Here is a 20,056-nt window from a genome sequence, read left to right on the forward strand (position 1 = left end):
GGAAGAGAAAGAGGACATGTTTTCCCTACCAAAGTGTAGTCTATAAACATGCATATACTATAGTAATGTCCCTGAATTCTTGAAAGCAAGCTTATTGCAATTTATTTTCACCACATTTTATCTGCAAGTTTATCTGGCTGAGATTAAAACATCATATGATTCCTGGATTTGCACACAACACCAGCAGAAGGAATATAACTGCTTTACTTGGTTCAGCTAATTACTGCTGCTGATATGAAGTCCTATCAAGACTGATAATCCCAAGGAGCATGTGAGATTTCACACCATACCTTCTGTTGGTGAAACAGCAAAATGTACTTAATGTACATTTGTTGTGGGAAAAGCCCAGCAGGAACTCATTTGCATATCAGACAACATCCCATAACATTGCCATTGTTTCATACAGAACTTCTTTGTAGAAAAAGTTCAGCAGCAACTCATTTGCATATTAGGCCACACCCTAACACCAAGCCAGCTGGAACTGCATTCCTGTGCGTTCTTGCTAAAAAAAATAAGCTCTGGATTATCAGAGTTTCAACTCATTTATTTAGTGCATTTTAATCCTGTTGTTCCTCCAGTGAGCTCAGGGTGACATACATGATTATCTCCTCCACCATTTTATCTCAAAACAACCCTGTGAGTTAGTTTAGGGTAAGAAAGAATGTCTGGCCTAAGGTTCTCTAGTAAGTTTCATAGCATGATGCCTAGTCAAGCACACTAACCACTAAACCATATTGTTTTCAACTAATTCCAAACTCTGAAACTTCCTGGAAGGCTAAAAAGTTTTTGTTGTTCTGTTTTCCATTACTCTTAAGGCACTTCTAATATAACTCTTCTTTATTGACTACAGTATCACAATGGTAAAATAAGTACTTCAAGGAAGAGTTTTAAGATACAGATTTTGTGCTGTCTTTGCTGGTCTTATGCTTGGTTCAATCAAGATATGGCTACGATTTAGAAATGGAGTTTCTACAAGTTCTTTTAAAGCAGGGTGAGCTGAAGGAGAAATGGAATGAAGTCACTTTTGGGACATGAGAAGAGAAAGAGTGGAGCATTCTTCCAGCCCAGGGGTGGCCAAATTTGCTTAATGTAAGAGCCACATAGAATAAATGTCAGGTGTTTGAGAACCACAAAACATGAACAAATATTACACATGTCTTTATTAAAACTCTTAATATTTTATTTGCACAGAAAGATAAAATACATATGTATGCATTTTACAACATGACCATGCTAGAAGGAGACTTTTTTTAAAAAAAACAAAGCTGGGAATAACAGTCTCCATAAAACCAGCATAGGGAAAGTTTAGGGCATTATTTTTTTGGCACCAGTGGGAGGAGGAAACACACATGTACCATATAAATCACTGGTCACCATTTGCATCTTTATGCATCTCTCTTTGCCTTGCCCCCAAGGTTAGTAAATACAGCTCCTATGAGCTATGAAACTAAGGGGGAACCCTGCTCTGCCCTGTTTAATTCCATCCCTCCTTCCAGTGGCTTCCTTGGCTCTTGCACTCTCTTTCCCTACTCTAAGAACGTGGTCAGATGCACTGTTTAACTCGTCAGCAAGGCGCTCCAATTTTCATCCATCTTTATTTGAAACGCAGTTGCTCAATCCTACATCCCAACTGTAATCTACCTTGGCCATGCCTATCCCATTATTGACCGATCAGATGGCCTGGCCTGGTGCATTTTCTTTTCTTTTTTTAAAAAAAGCCTTGGCACATGCACATAAACTATGTTGGCTTTGTGTGCACACACTTCCAGGAGTGTGGACTAAACAATGATTGATTTACTCACAAATCTCAACCTAAAAAAAAGTAAAATTGGAAAAAAGCATTTGCAGTTTTTCAAAATGCATCTCTTATGGTGTATGAGGCACCTATGGGTCCCTGACAACTTTCACCAATGATGCAGTTATGCGCATATTACTAAGATTAAAAACAAAATGGTGCTGATCAAGAATTGACAGGGACACAAATTGTAACAGCTTGATGATGCTGGAGTGATCAAACAGGGAAAATCCACTCATGCCCTGTCCTCAAGTGTTTAGGATCAGACTTTATGCACTGTCAAATAAGTCTAACACTGAGCCAGGGCAGGATGGGTTACCTGTGACTCACCAACCATTCCCATAAGAACATTAGAACATAAGGGAAGCCATGTTAGATCAGGCCAATGGCCCATCCAGTCCAACATTCTGTGTCACACAGCGGCTATATATATATATATATATACACACACACACACACATACACACACTGTGGCTAATAGCCACTGATGGACCTCTGCTCCATATTTTTATCTAACCTCCTCTTGAAGGTGGCTATGCTTGTGGCCGCCACCACCTCCTGTGGCAGTGAATTCCACATGTTAATCACCCTTTGGGTGAAGAAGATAAGAACATAAGAGAAGATAAGAACATAAGAACATTCCCAGATGTTGCTGCCTGGACATGTGCTTAAAAATCAACATACATCAATGACTATGTCAGATGTTAAAACATGTCTGACCACGGCATAGGTCTCTGGGCAATCTCTGTGGTGGAAGAGAAGAGCTTGCAAACCTACCTATTTTCTCCTCCTTTCCTGCTTCACACATGGTGGAAATAGTTGCGTACTTGTGGGTCAGCAGCGCTCAGAGGCTGACTGAATTCCCAATGCTAAGAATGCTTACTTGAAAGTAAGCCTGCATTAAGTTCCTCCTTGACCTCTGGGAACCACACAATTTGTGTGCAAAAGCCTCACGTAGCTCCTGAGCCACAGTTAGGCCACCCCAGCTCCAGCCTGACTCAGATTTCTGATCTCCTCAGGCTATAAACATTTAACAATATTGATGTGTTTAAACTTGAATAAAATACAATTGTTACTTTAAAAAAAAAAAGTAGTGTCTTCTGTTGGTCTCCTCTGATCTCATTGTCTGTCTTGCTGTGTCTGCTGTTTCACTTACTCAAGACTCTTGCATTCACAAAGCTATACATGAGTGGAAGTAGTGGTACATGTGTGTGTGTGTTAGGGAGGGGGCAGTGACTGACTTTTCCTTCCAGTAGCTGCTTCTATATACATCATGATGTACTTCTCAAGAAGGGCCTCAATCTTAATTGTGAGCTTGTTGCAGTGATTGCCAGAAGGTAGAACTGAAAAGACTTGTCTGTGAATGGACATACTTTGGATCCTGGTCCCTGAAATCAAAATCCTGACTTTAAATTACAACCTCATCTTCCTCTTTATTATTTTCTTTGCTTCCTTTTCCTTTACCATGTTCAGGTCAATTTCAGATCTGTTCACGCAACAACCCTATCATAGCTTTCCTCCTTGTTTGCTCTTTTCTTCATTTCATGTTTCCTTTGTTCCTTAAACGCTCACAAAATCCAGGATTTCTCCTCTTTCTTTCTCTTCTTATCGCCACCCCTTTTGGTCTTCTCAGCTTATATCTCAGGATTCCTTCTAAATTAAGCAGTTGATGAATATCTGTATTTTCAGATATTTTGATCTGTATTTTCAGATATTTTGAATATCTGTATTTTCAGATTTACCTTCCTCTCTCCTTGTCTTGGCAGTACAATGTGTAAAAAGGATCTAGGGGTCTTAATGGACCATACACTGAACATTAGTCAGCAGTGTGATGCAGTGGCTAAAAAGGTAAATTCAATTTTGGGCTGTATCAACAGGAGCAGGGCTGGCATGTGGGAGTAGGCGACCTAGGCAATTGCCTAGGGCACCAGCTCCCAACAGGGGTGAAAGGCGGGTGCCCCCTCCCCACTTACGCAGTCCCTGAGCCTCTGACTGGACACTGAGGGGTTGGAGGAGCTCCCCCAGCCCCTCAGCACCCAGAAACAACATCGCTTTCAGTCCTCTGTGCTCTCCGAACTCAGAGAGCACCGAGGACTGAAAGCACTGAGGTGTTGAAGGAACTCCTCTGGCCCCTCAGTACCCAGAAACAACGTCGCATTCAATCCTTGGCACTCTCTGAACTTGGAGAGTGCCGAGAACTGAAAGTGGTGAACGTTCTTTCTGGGCGCTGAAGGGTCAGAGGAACTCCCCTGGCCCCTCAACACCCAGAAACAATGTTGCTTTCAGTCCTCAGTGCTCTCCAAACTTGGAGAGCACTGAGGACTGAAAGTGGTGTGTGTTCTTTCTGAGTGCTGAGGGGTCGGAGGAACTCCCCCGGCCCCTCAGTGCCCAGAAACAATGGCACTTTCAGTCCTCAGCACTCTCTGAATTTGGAGAGCATCGAGGACTGAAAGCAGCATGCATTCTTTCTAGGCGCTGAGGGGTCGGGAAACTTCCCCCGTCCCCTCAGCGCCCAGAAACAATAGGGCTTTAGTGACCAACATGATTATCACACCGCCTGTGCGCTTTGCGTGCACACATAACTTTTTCCCAGTTGGAGGGGGAGTGGGCAGCAGAACCCCACGCGCTGGCCCTGAACAGACATATAGTGTCCAGATCATGTGAAGTGATGGTATCACTTTACTCTGTTCTGATTAGACCTCACCTAGAGTACTGTTTTCAGTTCAGACAAGCTGGAACGTGTCCAGAAGAGGGCAACAAAGATTGTGAGGAGTCTGGAGATCAAGTCCTATGAGGAAAGGTTGAAGGAGCTGGGTATGTTTAGCCTGTAGAGGAGATGACCGAGAGGTGATATGATTGCCCTCTTCAAGTTCTTGAAGGACTGTAGAGGATGGTGCAGAATGGTTTTTTTGTTGCCCCAGAAGATTAGACCAGAACCAGCCAGTTGAAATTGAATCAAAAGAGTTTCTGACAAAACATTAGGAAGAACTTCCTGGCAGTTAGAGTTGGTTCTTCAGTAGAACAGAACCTTCTTAGGACGTAGTGGGCTCTCCTTCCTTGGAGGTTTTTAAGCAGAGACTAGATGGCCATATGACAGCAATGGTGATTCTGTGAATTAGGCAGATCGTGAGAAGGAGAGCAGGAAGGGTTGCATCAGCGCCTAGTTCTTGTGGCCTTTTCTTACACACCCAGGGAAATGCTGATTGCCACTGTTGGGTCAGTCAGCAATTTTTCTCTAGACCAGTTTGGCCAGGGATCCTGGTGGTTTTTGCCATCTTCTGGGCATGGAGCAGGGGTCACTGGAGATGTGTGGGGGAGATATTTGTGAATTCCCTGCATTGTGCAGAGGATTGGACTAGATGACTCTGGAAGTCCCTTCCAACTCTATGATTCTGTGATCCTTCTCTTCCTCTTACTTCTTACCTCACAATCCCTTTGCCTTAATCTAGTCTTGATGTCTTTTTAGATGGTCAGCATCTGAGTATCATTTTTATTTAATTCCATAGTGCCTAGGTAGTCAAAAACTAATAATCTATGATAAGCTTTTTCACTCACTAACTACCACCTTCAACAACTTCTGTCACACAGATTCAGAGTTATAGGTAGCCAGGCTGGCAATTCACCACCCGTCTTGCCTTTTTAAAATGTATAGACAGCCACGACCATTTCACATCCCAGGTCCTCTCTGTCACTCACATAAACACCACCAGACAGGGTAGCTCAGTCCTCTTTGGGGGCTCAAACACTTCTTCATTCACATGCTGCCATCATTTATTCATATTCATGTGTGTGCAAGTGTATAGGTATATTGGCTACTATTAGGGAAAGGCAAAACCAAACCTGTATGTCACATAATCTTTTTGTTCTTATTAGTTCTGCTTTGCTTAAATTTCTCTCGGGAAGGGCGGGTTGTTCTACCAAGTTGCTGCAGCTCAAGCTATCATCTCTTCTAACTCTTTCTTTACCTGACTAAAATATTTGTGTGCAAAATGGCAGAACAATACTGACTCTTCACTTTACCTTGAAAATAACAAAGGCTTGTTCAAATATACAGTGCAAGCTCTACAGTATCTGATCATGTTTGATGGTTTAAGGCTCTCTTGCTGCTAGAAATGAGTCATATTATTTTCAGTGTTAAATTGATGCCTTAAATGGGTTGTAGAATCATAGAATTGAAAGGGACCTCAGCTAGTCCACCCCCTGCACAATGCAGGAAACTCACAAATACCTCTCCCTAAATTCACAGAATCTTCATTGTTGTCAGATGGCCATCTAGCCTCCATTTAAAAACCTCCAAGGAATGAGAACCCACCACCTCCCAAGGAAGCCTGTTCCACTGAGGAACCACTCTAACTATTAGGAAGGGTTCTTTACTTATCTTCCTGATCCAGCTATAAACAAAGGCAATACAGCCTAAATGGTCTTATAGTTAAAGTACACTTCTAGGTCAAAGGAAGTCTAGCCTCAAGTTTTATTTATGCAAGTGATCTATTTTGGGTTGGGCAAGTAACGTATCTTGTTTGGAACCATATTATCTGCTGGTAAAAATGGGAATATCCAGCTCTTACTTTACATATGTGTTTTTAGGATTTATTTATTTCATTTCATTTATATCACAACTTTCTCCCTAATGGGGATGCCAATGTGGCTTTATACTATTCTGTCCTCCATTTTATTCTCACAACAACCCAGTGAGATAAGAACATAAGAAGAGCTCTGCTGGATCAAATGAGTAGTCCATCTAGTCCAGTATCCTTCCTTACACAGTAGTCAATCAGTTCCTCTGAAGGGCCAACAACAGGGCATAGAGGCCAAGGCCTCCCTCTGATGTTGGCTCCTGGCATGGGTATTCAGAGGTTTAATGACTCAGAAATTTAGTCACCACTCTTTAGTTGCCATGGATAGTAGCCATTGATATACCTATCCTCCATGAATCTATCTAATCCCCTTTTAAAGCTGTTTATGCCTGCAGCCATCACTACATCCTCTGGCAACAAATTTCATATATTAATCACTCACTGTGTAAAGAAGAATGTCCTTTTGTCCACTACTCCCCATCAGTTTCATTGAATGACCTCAAGTTTTAGCATTTTGGGAGAGGAAGGAAAAGTTCTCTTTATAACCTCTCTCCACCTCCATGCACAATTTTATAAACCTCTATCATGTTCCATCCCCTCCCCAGTCTTATCTTTCTTAAACTGAAAAGATATAGACTCTTCATCCTTTCCTCACAGGGAAGGTACTCCAACCCCCAATCCTCTTTGTTGCCCTCTTCTATACTTTTGTCAAACCTGCAATGTCCTTCTTGAGATGTGGTGACCAGAACTGCACATAATATTCCATAGATTCATCCAAGGGCATTATAATATTGGCTGTTTTATTTTCAACCCCTTTCCTAACTGTGAGGCACTCCAAAGAGATCTGTCAAGGCTATGCGAGTGGGCGTCAACATGGCAAATGAGGTTCAGCACGGCCAAGTGCAAAGTAATGTACATTGGGGCCAAAAATCCTAAATATAAAATACACATTGATAGGGTCCAAACTGGCAGAGACTGACCAAGAGAGAGATCTTGGAGTGGTAGTAGATAACTCACTGCAAATGTTGAGACAGTGTGCGACTGCAATTAAAAAGGACAACACTATGCTGGGGATTATTTGGAAAGGAATTGAAAACAAATCAGCCAGTATAATAGTGCCCCTGTATGAATCAATGGTGCGGTCTCATTTGGAGTACTGTGTATGATTCTGGTCACCAAACCACAAAAAAAGATATTATAGCATTGGAAAAAGTTCAGAAAAGGCCAACCAGAATGATTAAAGGGTTGGAACACTTTCCCTATGAAAAAAAGTTAAAGTGCTTGGGGCTCTTCAGCTTGGAGAAACATCAACTGAGGGGGTGACATGATAGAGGTTTTCAAGCTTATGCATGAGATAGAGAAGGTAGAGAAAGAAGTACTTTTCTCCCTTTCTCACAATACAAGAACTTGTGGACACTCAATGAAATTGCTCAGCAGTCAGGTTAGAACAGATAAAAGAAAGTATTTCTTCACCCAAAAAGTGATTAATACATGGAATTCACTGCCACAGGAAGAGATGGTGGCTACAAGCATAGATGGCTTCAAGAGGGGATTGGATAAACATATGAAGCAGAGGCCATCAGTAGCTATTAGCCACAGGGTATCGATGGAACTCTCTATCTGGGGCAGTGATGCTCTGTATTCTTGGTGCTTGCGGGGGGGGGGCAACAGTGGGAGGGCTTCTAGTGTTCTGGCCTCACTGGTGGACCTCCTGATGGCACCTGGTTTTTTGACCACTGTGTGACACAGAGTGTTGGACTGGATGAGCCATTGACCTGATCCAACATGGCTTCTCTTATGTTCTTGTGTTCTAATAATCCCCAACACAGGGTTTGCCTTTTTCACTGCAGCAGCACACTGGGTTGACACTTTCATTAAGCTATCTACTACAACCTCTAGATCTTTTTCTCCCTTGGTCTCAGCAAATTCAGACCCTATTAGCATATTCTTGAAGTTAGGGTTTTTTTGTTTTTGTTCCAGTGTGCATCACCTTACACTTTCCAACAATGAACTTCATTTGCCACATTGTCATCCACTCCTGGAGCTAGGTTATGCTGAGTGTGATGGCCCAAGGTCACCTAGTGCACTTCCTTGGCAGAGTAGGGATCCAAAGCTGGGTTTCCTAGATCCTAGTCTGACACTCTAACCCAGGGGTGTTGAACATGTGGCCCATGGGCCACATCCAGCCCACACAAGTCTCAAATCCATCCCCCAAACAACTTCCTTCTCCTGCTTCTTTTTCTGGGGCTACTGCTGCAGCTGCACAGTAGGTAGCTTTCCCCCAGCTCCCTCAGTGGCTGTTTACTTCCTGACTGCCTGCCTGCCTCCCCCCACCCCCCCCTTACCTTACACACACAAAAAAAGTTTCTGCTTCCTTTTCTGGGGCTGGTCCTCCTCTTGGAGGAAGGGAGGGAGGGAGAGGAAAGAGAAAAAAACAAAGATGGGGTCCCATCCCATTGCAGTTTCAAGACCAACAATGTTTAATTCCAGGTATAAGTTTTGTGTGCAAGCACACTTCTTATTTATGGGGAGGGAGGGTGAGTGTGTGGATGGATGGATTCTTCTGATAAGCACAATGTACATTTTTCTTATTCTGAAATGTTCTTTTTTTAAAAATGGATTTCTCTGCTCTCATTTGGATTTTTTTTTCTTTCAAAAAGACCCTGATTAGGAAGTAGAACACTTGGATTGGTCCTTATATATTGAAGAGTGGAGTGATTTCAGATGCTAAATGAAGTTAGGGTTTTTTGTTTTTGTTTTGTTTTAGCACACATTGATAATGAGACAGGAAAACTAGCTCTCAATTCAGTCCAGGAGGATGCATTGTCTTGAGCTTCACTGTTAATTGCAATTCAGCAGTCTCTCTAATCTCCCTTTGAAATTCCTTTGTAAGAGTACTACTACTCTTAGGTCAGCAACTGAATGTTGTGATTTCTAATGTCAGATGTATGTCCATTTAATCTTTGCATCCTCCTGGACTGAACCCTCCTGGATGGAACTGAGACCTAAGTTCCCTGTCTCATTACCAACACTGATATCTCCATGCCTACTACCCCTCTGCATATCACATCTAATCCAATCAGGCCTGCTACTGTCATGTACCTCGAGACTGGATTACTGCTACACCCTCTACATGGGGCTGCCCTTGTGCCGAACTCGGCAACTGCAGCTGGTGCAGAACACGGTGGCTAGGCTGCTGTTGGGGCTCCCAAGATGGGAGCACATACAGCTGGGGCTGCGCGGACTGCACTGGCTGCCAGTGGTATACCGAGTTCGTTACAATGTGCTGGTCATTACCTTTAAAGCCCTATATGGCTGAGGACCTGTCTACCTGAGGGACCGTCTCTCCCCATATGAGCCCCAGAGAGCGCTGAGGTCAGCTGGAAAGAACCAGCTGAATATCCCTGGGCCAAGGGAGGCCAGATTGAAGACAACCCGGGATCGGGCCTTCTCCATTGCAGCTCCAATGCTGTGGAATCAACTCCCAGAAGAGGTGCGGGCCCTACGATGTTTAGATCAATTCCGCAGGGCCTGTAAGACCTACCTCTTCAAAATAGCCTTCAACTAATGACAAGCTAAGAAAGTGCTGCTGGATATGTTTTTAGCTACTGAACCTTACTGAAGATTTAATGTTTATAGCACCATAATGTTAATTTTAATATAACTTGTAAATTGTTTTAATGATGATTTTATAAGTATAACTGTTGATGTATATTGTATTTTTATGTTGTGAGCCGCCCTGAGCCTGCCCTGGTGGGGAGGGCGGGATATAAATAAAAAGTATTATTATTATTATTATTATTATTATTACCTGCTAATGCCATCTGAAATCACCTTTGTAAAGTTTATATTTCTGGTACCTCATGTTACATTTTACGGCATGCATGGCCTGACCCAACAGAGTGACATTTATGTTAGATCTGGCCCTTGTAACAAATGAGCTGGACCCCTCTGCTCTAACCTAAATGTATTTGAGTGCCAAATATATATTCTTAATTCACCATTTGTCATTTTTTTATAGGAACTTGTCAGACCAAACAAAGCAACTCATGAAAATAATGAAAAATGACTCGGTACGTTATGAACATTCATCAGTTTGCTTTCTTGACAGTACATGAAAGAGTCCTAGGTATAGTTGTCTGGATAAGCCAGAAATTCTGTGTGTTTTTCTTTGTTTTGTTTAGAGAATCAACTTTGACACTGACTGGAAGATCGTAACTATTTTCATTGGAATCCATGATCTGTGCAACTATTGCAAAGACATTGTGAGTTATAAGGAATATCTTAAAGATTGGTCATATTGACTGATACTCAAGACTATGGCTTGCTGGGGAGCCTTAAAGACTCACCCAAGGGTTTACAAAAAAAAAAAAATTGTTTAGGTGATGACCCGAATGCAGCCTAAATGAAGGTATCTGGAGAAGTTAGCAGTGGCTCACAAAAGCTTATATCCTGCCACAAATTTTGCTTTTGGTTTTTCTGGGCTGTGTGGGGGGGGGGAGGGGGAACGGAACTTAGTCAGCAGCCAAAGGGCTTGGATTTTGGTGAGGCTGATGTTGTTTGGATTGGCTGTGGAGCAAGCCCAACCCTGCCTGATGGCCATCCTCTCACCCAAGCACCCAGGGCGTGCCTGTAGGCCATATGCTAGATCACCCAGAGGGGTGAAAGAATGGAGCGGGGGCATGCAGGAGTATGACTGGAAGCTTTGATCTTACTCTACCAGGTCCAGAGTGGCCAAGCAGGAGAAAGCTGACATTCAGGAAGGCCAACTCATCCACTCTGGCCAGGACCAGGAAGGAGTCGTTCACCTCCTCATGGCCGCCCGCCGCCATCCCTTCCCCGCACATAGAGTGCACGTGGAAAAAACCCTAGGGTGGGGGGCGGAGGTCAGGGATTCGGCCTAGGGGCTCAGGCACCCCTAGCCCCAGGCCTGGTCAAGTGAGTGGGGCTCTTTCCAAGTTGGCAAAAATGGAAACAAACAGAAAGGAAGGGAGAAAGGAAGGGGTGTGTGTGTGTGTACAGGCAGAAATTACCCCTAAAGGAGGAGCTGCTTGGGGGAGGGGGTTGAATCAGCATGGAGAACTGGCAGTAAAGCTACCCCAGGCCCCCAAGACTGGAACAATTCCCCCAAGGCAGGGTACATGTAGGAATTCTGTTTGCATCCCTGGCCAGTGATGTGTTGTGGGCAGGGCCGTTTTTGAGCAGGAACACACAGGAATGCAGTTCCAGCTGGCTTGGCCAGAGCTCCAGCTCAAAAAAAGGTCTCCGGCAGAAGGAAGGCACTAGGCAGCCACACGCTCCCGGACTGTGCGCTGCATCCTCTCTGCTGCCTCCAGCCTCCAGTGGGCTTGCGAAGACAGCAAGAGATACAGAGCCACCCATGAGCACCCCCTCCTGGGAAAGCTGGGCTTGCCACTGACTGCTCCACTGCCTATGGCTCTCTCTCTCTGGCCATATCTTGGGCCAGGGCGAAACAAGGTCTCTCATTGGACTGTGTGAGAACACACATCCATGAAATGCAGCTAATGGCACTGTACTGTTCTGTGTCAGTATGCAGAAAGTAACCTACTGAACGGGTGATGTCACTTCCGGTGACATCAAGGGTGTGTGGCCTAAAATGCAAATTAGTTCCTGCTGAGCTTTTTCTACAAAAAAAGCCCAGGTTGCAAGGCTATCACCTTTCACCCAGATCACTGGCAGGGTGATTCCATTGGTAGGGCAAGCACAGCAGGCCAACAGAGTCCCACTTTCCAGGGCAACTTGTCTTCCTTCCCACAGCTCCTTTTACTGCACAGACCTTGTAAAAGCATTGGTGACCATGTCAGCCTCGTAGCCAGGATTTGAAGGATTCGGGGGGTCCTGATTTTTTTTCAGGGGGCACATATTGGCCCCAACCTCCATGGCCTTTTCTCCTACCACAGCTGAGGAGGAAAGCTGCCAGCTCGCTGCCATACAGCCTCCCCCCTCCTAACAGCTGCCCTAAGGTAATCCCTTTCCACCCCTCTTCCAGCAGCTCTGGTGGGGAGCCACTCAGAGGTTTAGATACGTGCCGCATGGCCGCCTGCCCTTACCTGTAGCATGATCCAGCTAGGCAAGCCCGGCGGGACAAGGGGGGGTGGGGTGGAAGGCGCCACCAAGTTGCAACTGACTACTGGGGCTACAAGACCTCCGATTCAGATTTCTTTCTGTCGGAGGGCGAGCCGAGGCTGCCCAAGCACAGCTCCCACCCTTACTCGGGTGGCCCGCGAGACTAGGCCAGAAAACCCCTGCAGGTGAACATCACCACTCCACTGATCCCCAGTCCCGGACTGCAGCCGGGACCTCCACTTGTGTGTGTCAGTCTACCCTACCCTGCCCTGTTGGGCAGAGAAAGCCTGCAATGGAACCATCTGCTCCCAACCCCCGCCGCCCCACTTGAGGGCAAGAATGGCCTCTTCTTGCAGGCACCCACTAGCCCAATGTCAGCCCAAGGCGGAGCTTAATTTTTAGTCCTGGGTGCTGAAAGTGCCCCGTTGTTTCTGCTTGCTGAGGGGTCAGAGATTTCTTCCAGCCCCTAAGGAAGCAGGAGCAACACAGAGCTTAACTTTCATTCCTGGGCGCTGAAAGTGCCCCGTTGTTTCTGCTTGCTGAGGGGTCAGAGATTTCATCCAGCTCCTAAGGAAGCAGAAGCAACACTGAGCTTAACTTTCAGTCCTGGGCAAAGTGCCCCATTGTTTCTGCTTGCTGAAGGGTCAGAGATTTCTTCCAGCCCTTAAGGAAGCAGAAGCAACAGGGAGCTTAACTTTCAGTCCTGGACACTGAAAGTGCCCCGTTGTTTCTGCTTGCTGAGGGGTCAGAGATTTCTTCCAGCCCCTAAGGAAGCAGAAGCAACACAGAACTTAACTTTCAGTCTTGAGCGCTAAAAGTGCCCTGTTGTGTCTGCTTGCTGAGCGGTCAGAGAATTCTTTTGGCCCCTAAGCAAGCAGAAGCAACTGTGTATGATCACGTCCCCTAAGCAAGCAGAAGCAATGGTGTATGATGACGGCAGAATGGAGAAAGATGCAGCCAAGGCACTGGAGGCTGGTTAGGGGCCCCAAGTAAGGGGGTCCTGCCTAGCAGTCAGGGGACTTTTCCCCCACAGGCCCCCTCATAGCTACGGGCCTGGACCATGTGTAAAATAAGTGAATATCACAGATTTCCAAAGCAGATGGTACAACTGTTAATCCTGCACCAAATCATGAAAAGTCCATCAATAGCATTGTAGTTTCAGCCAGTTCCTGCTAGACGTTCATTGCCTTCATGCCTCTTTTTTTGTTTCAGTTTAGAAGTGCCAGCCTCCTAGTTTTTTTTTGGGGGGGGGGGGGTTGTGTGTGTGTCCTTCCCACAAGCTGAACACTGTGACATTCCAAAAATTAGTGACTGACTCATCAACACCTTGTCCAAACCCCTGGACCTAGAAACCCAAATTTTGGGGAGTATGGTAAGATGTGTTTTCTCATAGGGGTAAAGCTGTGATGTGTGGCTGGCAGGCCGATGCCTGCTTGCACGCATCTCTCTCTGATTGGTCAGCTGTGGAGCTCTGGGTTCTGAAGTGAATATCGGAGACTGCAGACAGATGAACAGATGTTCTAACTGATGGAAATATGTATCTGTTCTGTATGTCCTTTGCAATGTTCTAAAGTTCCAGTCATTATAGGGTTAACACTGTGCCTGATTCCCTATTGTCTGCATGATCTGGAAAGAAGATACTGACTGCTGTTAATCAAGGTCTAGAAGCGAGAAAACCTGTTTTGTCTGTTTGGTCAGTTAGTCAGGTGACTTCCTTTGCTCAGGCAGAGAGGTCAAGAAGAAGGAGGAAGTAGTCTTCCATTAAGCACATGATCTTCTAGTGTAAGCATGTAGTTCTATATTGTTTCTTGTTTCACCTCCCATTATCAAAGAGGCTGTGGTCCGTCCCCTCTTAAAAAAACCATCTTTAGACCCGGCCCAACTGGCACACTATAGGCCGGTCTCAAATTTGCCCTTCTTGGGCAAACTTATCGAGAGGGCAGTGGCGAGGCAGCTACAGACTTTCCTGGAGGACGCTTCCGTCCTTGACCCACTCCAGTCCGGCTTCCGCCCAGGTCACGGGACGGAGACGGTGTTGGTTGCCCTGGTAGATGACCTTCAACGGCATCTGGATCGGCATGGCTCGGCAGTGCTGATGCTGTTGGACCTATCGGCGGCGTTCGATACGGTCGACCATCGGTTACTGACTTGCCGCCTCGCCGACGCGGGGATTCAGGGGTTGGCCTTGCAGTGGCTTTCCTCTTTCCTTGAAGGTCGGGGACAAAGGGTCGCAATTGGGGGGGAGCTATCCCGGAGGCACACACTTAATTGTGGAGTGCCTCAGGGAGCGGTTCTCTCCCCGATGTTATTTAACATCTATATGCGACCTCTTGCCCAGATTGCCCGAAGGTATGGGCTGGGGTGTCACCAGTATGCGGATGACACCCAGCTCTATCTACTTATGGACGGCCGACCGGTCTGCCCCCAGAAAACCTGGACCGGGCACTACAGGCCGTGGCTGAGTGGCTCAGACTGAGTGGACTAAGACTGAATCCTGCGAAGACAGAGGTCCTTTGTTTGGGCCGTCGTGGTCCAGGGGGGGAAATCCCCCTACCAGCTTTTGACGGTGCGCCGCTGATGGCGGCGGACAGGGTCAAAAGCCTGGGGGTGCTACTGGAGCCGTCCCTAAAGATGGAGGCTCAGATAGCAGCCACTGCCAAGTCCGCGTTTTTTCATCTTAGGCGGGCAAGGCAGTTGGCCCCCTTCCTGGACCGCAACGACCTAGCAACAGTGATCCATGCTACGGTCACCTCGAGGTTGGATTACTGCAATGCCCTCTACATGGGGCTGCCCCTGTGCCAGACCCGGAAATTGCAGCTGGTGCAGAATGCCGCGGCCCGGCTGTTATTGGGCCTCCCAAAGTGGGGGCACATTCGGCCGGGTCTTCGGGCTCTGCACTGGCTTCCAATAATATACCGGGTCCGGTACAAGGTGCTGGTTATTACCTTTAAAGCCCTATATGGCCTGGGACCTGCCTACCTGAAGGACCGTCTCTCCCCACACGTTCCCCAGAGAGTACTGAGGTCTGGGACGCAAAACCTTCTCACCATCCCCAGGCCCAAAGAAGTCCGTCTCAAGACAACCAGAGACAGGGCCTTCTCTACAATGGCCCCCACATGGTGGAACCAGCTGCCGGAAGAGGTGAGGGCCCTGCGGGATCTTACTCAGTTCCGCAGGGCCTGTAAGACAAGCCTCTTCCGGCTAGCCTACGCCTGACTAGATTAATGTGGCTTATCAGACTTTAGTGAAATATACGGCATAGTTTTAATGTTAAGATTTTAAGGTTTTTAAATGTTTTGACTTTTTAACTGTAACAATTTTGCACTTTGTGTATTGTTTTATCGTTTGTTGTGAGCCGCCCTGAGCCATTTTATGGGAAGGGCGGGATATAAGTCATAGAATAAATACCCTTTCCCTGTAGAAATAAATATGTTTTTGCTTTTTCATGTTAAATGCCTCTCAATGATTATTTGATCCAGTGATCCATCGCACTGTTTGAGATAAAGAAATAGAATTGGGGAGGGACGGTGGCTCAGTGGTAGAGCATCTGCTTGGGAAGCAGAAGGTCCCAGGTTCAATCCCTGGCATCTCCAAAAAAGGGTCCAGGCAAATAGGTGTGAAAAACCTCAGCTTGAGACCCTGGAGAGCCGCTGCCAGTCTGTGAAGACAATACTGACTTTGATGGACCAAGGGTCTAATTCAGTATAAGGCAGCTTCATATGTTCATATGTTCAATTTCAAACAGAATTCCCTAACAAAATTGATAGCAGAGCAGAGGGTTCTTGGTTTTTGCCATCAAGCTGGTAGCTTGTAGCATGGACTCTTTTTTGAACTCTAAATGATTTTTAAAATCTGGATCGCCTTTGAGAGCATTTAGAACGCAATAGGCAAAAAACTGCTATGCTGTGCAGACAAACCTCAATTTTAAAACGACGCCTTTTTTCTCTTGCCTTTACTGAGAGCGTTCTGACTTAAATGAGGTTTGAATTCAGATTGTCTCAATCTGGAAACACTGCTACTTTTGTCTAAAAGCCTCAGATGTGCTAGAAAGAGAATTTTTAGAGTCTTTTAACCCTTTTTCTGTGGATTACATAGTAAGAACATAAGAACATAAGAGAAGCCATGTTGGATCAGGCCAACGGCCCATCAAGTCCAACACTCTGTGTCACACAGTGGCAAAAAATTTTATATACACACATACACTGTGGCTAATAGCCACTGATGGTCCTGTGCTCCATATTTTTATCTAAACCCTTCTTGAAGGTGGCTATACTTGTGGCCGCCACCACCTCCTGTGGCAGTGAATTCCACATGTTAATCACCCTTTGGGTGAAGAAGTACTTCCTTTTATCCATTTTAACCTGTCTGCTCAGCAATTTCGTCGAATGCCCACGAGTTCTTGTATTGTGAGAAAGGGAGAAAAGTACTTCTTTCTCTACTTTCTCCATCCCATGCATTATCTTGTAAACCTCTATCATGTCACCCCGCAGTCGACGTTTCTCCAAGCTAAAGAGTCCCAAGTGTTTCAACCTTTCTTCATAGGGAAAGTGCTCCAGCCCTTTAATCATTCTAGTTGCCCTTCTCTGGACTTTCTCCAATGCTATAATATCCTTTTTGAGATGCGGCGACCAGAACTGCACACAGTACTCCAAATGAGACCGCACCATCGATTTATACAGGGGCATTATGATACTGGCTGATTTGTTTTCAATTCCCTTCCTAATAATTCCCAGCATGGCGTTGGCCTTTTTTTATTGCAAACGCACACTGTCTTGACATTTTCAGTGAGTTATCTACCACGACCCCAAGATCTCTCTCTTGGTCAGTCTCTGCCAGTTCACACCCCATCAACTTGTATTTGTAGCTGGGATTCTTGGCCCCAATGTGCATTACTTTGCACTTGGCCACATTGAACCGCATCTGCCACGTTGACGCCCACTCACCCAGCCTCAACAGATCCCTTTGGAGTTCCTCACAATCCTCTCTGGTTCTCACCACCCTGAACAATTTAGTGTCATCCGCAAACTTGGCCACTTCACTGCTCACTCCCAACTCTAAATCATTTATGAACAAGTTAAAGAGCATGGGACCCAGTACCGAGCCCTGCGGCACCCCACTGCTTACCGTCCTCCACTGCGAAGACTGCCCATTTATAGTAGACCTCGGAAGAGCCTTGCTGCAACCACGTGTGCACATTCAGCTGCCTTTTCTCTCCAGTGAGGAAGGAAGAATCTTTAACCCTGCCCTGCCTGATTGCTGTGAAAAATGTCAAACCCAGAGAGAGGAGCCACTGGATCTTCTGTTTCCACGTCTTCAGGAACAGCCACTGCAAATCTTGGTTTGGGTACCGTGAGTAACCTACCAGTGACAGGATTTAGTACCCTGAAGTTAACTAAGAATAATTTCTCATTCTGGCTCTCGCTCCTAACGCAAAGACTTGAGATTAATGGAGCTGAAAGAGTTTTGTCTGAAAATCCCCCTGAGAATGAGCAAGAAAAATCAAACTTTAAACAGCTAGATGGTTTTGCAAAAACTCTCATTTTAGAATCTCTTGAGGCATATGAAATTCCTGAATTGCACACTCTTAAAACTGCAAAACAAATGCTTGAATGCCTTAAAGATAAATATAACAAAACTCCCATAAGCACTATTCATGATTTAAAGGGCAAAATATTTGGTTTTCAGGTGCAAGAAGGGGAGAATGTGACTAAACGTCTGAAGGAATTTATGTGCTTGCAATCCAGAGTACAGGAGCTTGGTGAGGCTATTGCAGAACAAGACTTAATCTCAACTATATTAAAAGCTCTACCAAACAGCTACAAGCCAATTAAGACCAATTTTGGGACTGCAAAAGGATTTGAGTCTGGAAGGCCTGTTAAATGCTATCGAGGAGGAAGCAGCCTCCAGATCTGGGAACAAGGATACTGAACAAAGGAATAGCAATTTTAAAGCACATGTTTCAAATGAGGGAACACGGGCGCCATCCCGTGCCCATAGAAATAATAGCAGCCTGAAATTTTTAAAGCAAAAATTTTCCAAGCCACATGGCCCAGGTGGAAACAAAGAAAAGAACAGAGAAAGTACTATGTATGTTAATAATGTGAATTTTATTGGTGAAAGAGGAAGATTTTTGATTGATAGCGGCTCTTCTATGCATATTTGTCGATATAAAGGCATGTTTTCAGAGTTGGATGAAAGTCAGAGACCTGAAACGATAGGTGCCCACCAGAAACCCTTACAAGTTTGTGGTGTGGGTGAGATCAAAATGAAATTGCTTACCACTGATGGAGATTTAATGCCAGTAAGATTGAAAAATGTAGCTTATGCACCTGAATTGAGCACTTACTTTCAAGCCAAGTGCTTATAAGAAATAATTATGCTGTATATCTTGATAAAGGAGATTATGGTGAAATTATTCAGAAGAATTCTGGAATTAGTTTTAAACTGGATGAAAAAAATGGAGCTCATTATATTATGGGCTTAAATGAAAGGTCAGATGCTGTTGATGTTGTGGAAAAGACTGTTTGCCAGACTAAAGGCAGAAAGTGTTACCATAGGAGATGTGTTTATGCTTGGCATGTAAAGTTAGCACACAGAAGCATGAAAAGGGTTGAGAAGTTGCTAAAGGATTGTGGACTTGATGTTGTGCATTGTGATAAATCCAAGGAAAGATGTGATGTTCGTCTGAGAGCAAAAGGAACTGCACCTTGCTTCAGTGGAAAAAGTAGTGTGCATAATGAAAGGTTTTTGGAAATAATATTCAGTGATGTTGTAGGGCCAATAAAAGCTTCAATTGGGAGAAATAATTTTTTTTAAGTATTCACAGAGGCGAAGACAAAATATAGCACTGTCCATATGCTCAAATCAAAAGATGAGACTCTTGATAAATGTAAAGAATATGTTGCCATGGTTAAAAACAGATTTGGGCGTGCACCTCAAAGTCTGCTGACAGATGGAGGTGGTGAATATTGCAATAATGAGTTTAAGAAGTTTCTGAAAGCAGAAGGGATTGAACACAAAGTGACTGTCTCATACACTCCACAGCAGAATGGGAGTACAGAAAGACTTAATCATTTTTTTTTTATTGGATTTATATCCCACCCTCCACTCCGAAGAGTCTCAGAGCGGCTCACAATCTCCTTTACCTTCCTCCCCCACAACAGACACCCTGTGAGGTGGGTGGGGCTGGAGAGGGCTCTCACAGCAGCTGCCCTTTCAAGGACAACCTCTGCCAGAGCTATGGCTGACCCAAGGCCATTCTAGCAGGTGCAAGTGGAGGAGTGGGGAATCAAACCCGGTTCTCCCAGATAAGAGTCCGCACACTTAACCACTACACCAAACTGGCTCTCCAGTTAATCATGTGTTACAGGAAATGACCAGAGCAATGCTCATGCATTCTGGATTACCTAAAGGCCTGTGGGCTGAAGCTGTAAATACAGCACTGTATATTCACAATAGAATACCTTCAAAAGTAACAGGAATTACTCCGTTCCAGGTTTGGTTTGGCAAGAAGCCAGGACTGAAGCATATCAAAACTTTTGGAGCAAAAGCCTATGCATATGTTCCCAGAGAAAATAGAGGGAAATTTGATGAAAGG

The 20,056-nt window shown here is 45.1% G+C and overlaps 1 protein-coding gene across 1 annotated transcript in view; it reads left to right on the forward strand.

The window, feature by feature from the left end:
- LOC132575509 (phospholipase B1, membrane-associated-like) overlaps positions 1–20,056 on the forward strand; it is a 45,207-nt gene that overhangs the window by 12,453 nt on the left and 12,698 nt on the right. The window contains exons 5-6 of the mRNA XM_060244351.1: positions 10,394–10,445; positions 10,557–10,637. Of these exons, the coding sequence (XP_060100334.1) occupies positions 10,394–10,445; positions 10,557–10,637 (133 nt within the window). The remainder of the gene's footprint in view (positions 1–10,393; positions 10,446–10,556; positions 10,638–20,056) is intronic.

Source organism: Heteronotia binoei, chromosome 1, assembly GCF_032191835.1.
Source record: "Heteronotia binoei isolate CCM8104 ecotype False Entrance Well chromosome 1, APGP_CSIRO_Hbin_v1, whole genome shotgun sequence".
Taxonomy (NCBI): domain Eukaryota; kingdom Metazoa; phylum Chordata; class Lepidosauria; order Squamata; family Gekkonidae; genus Heteronotia; species Heteronotia binoei.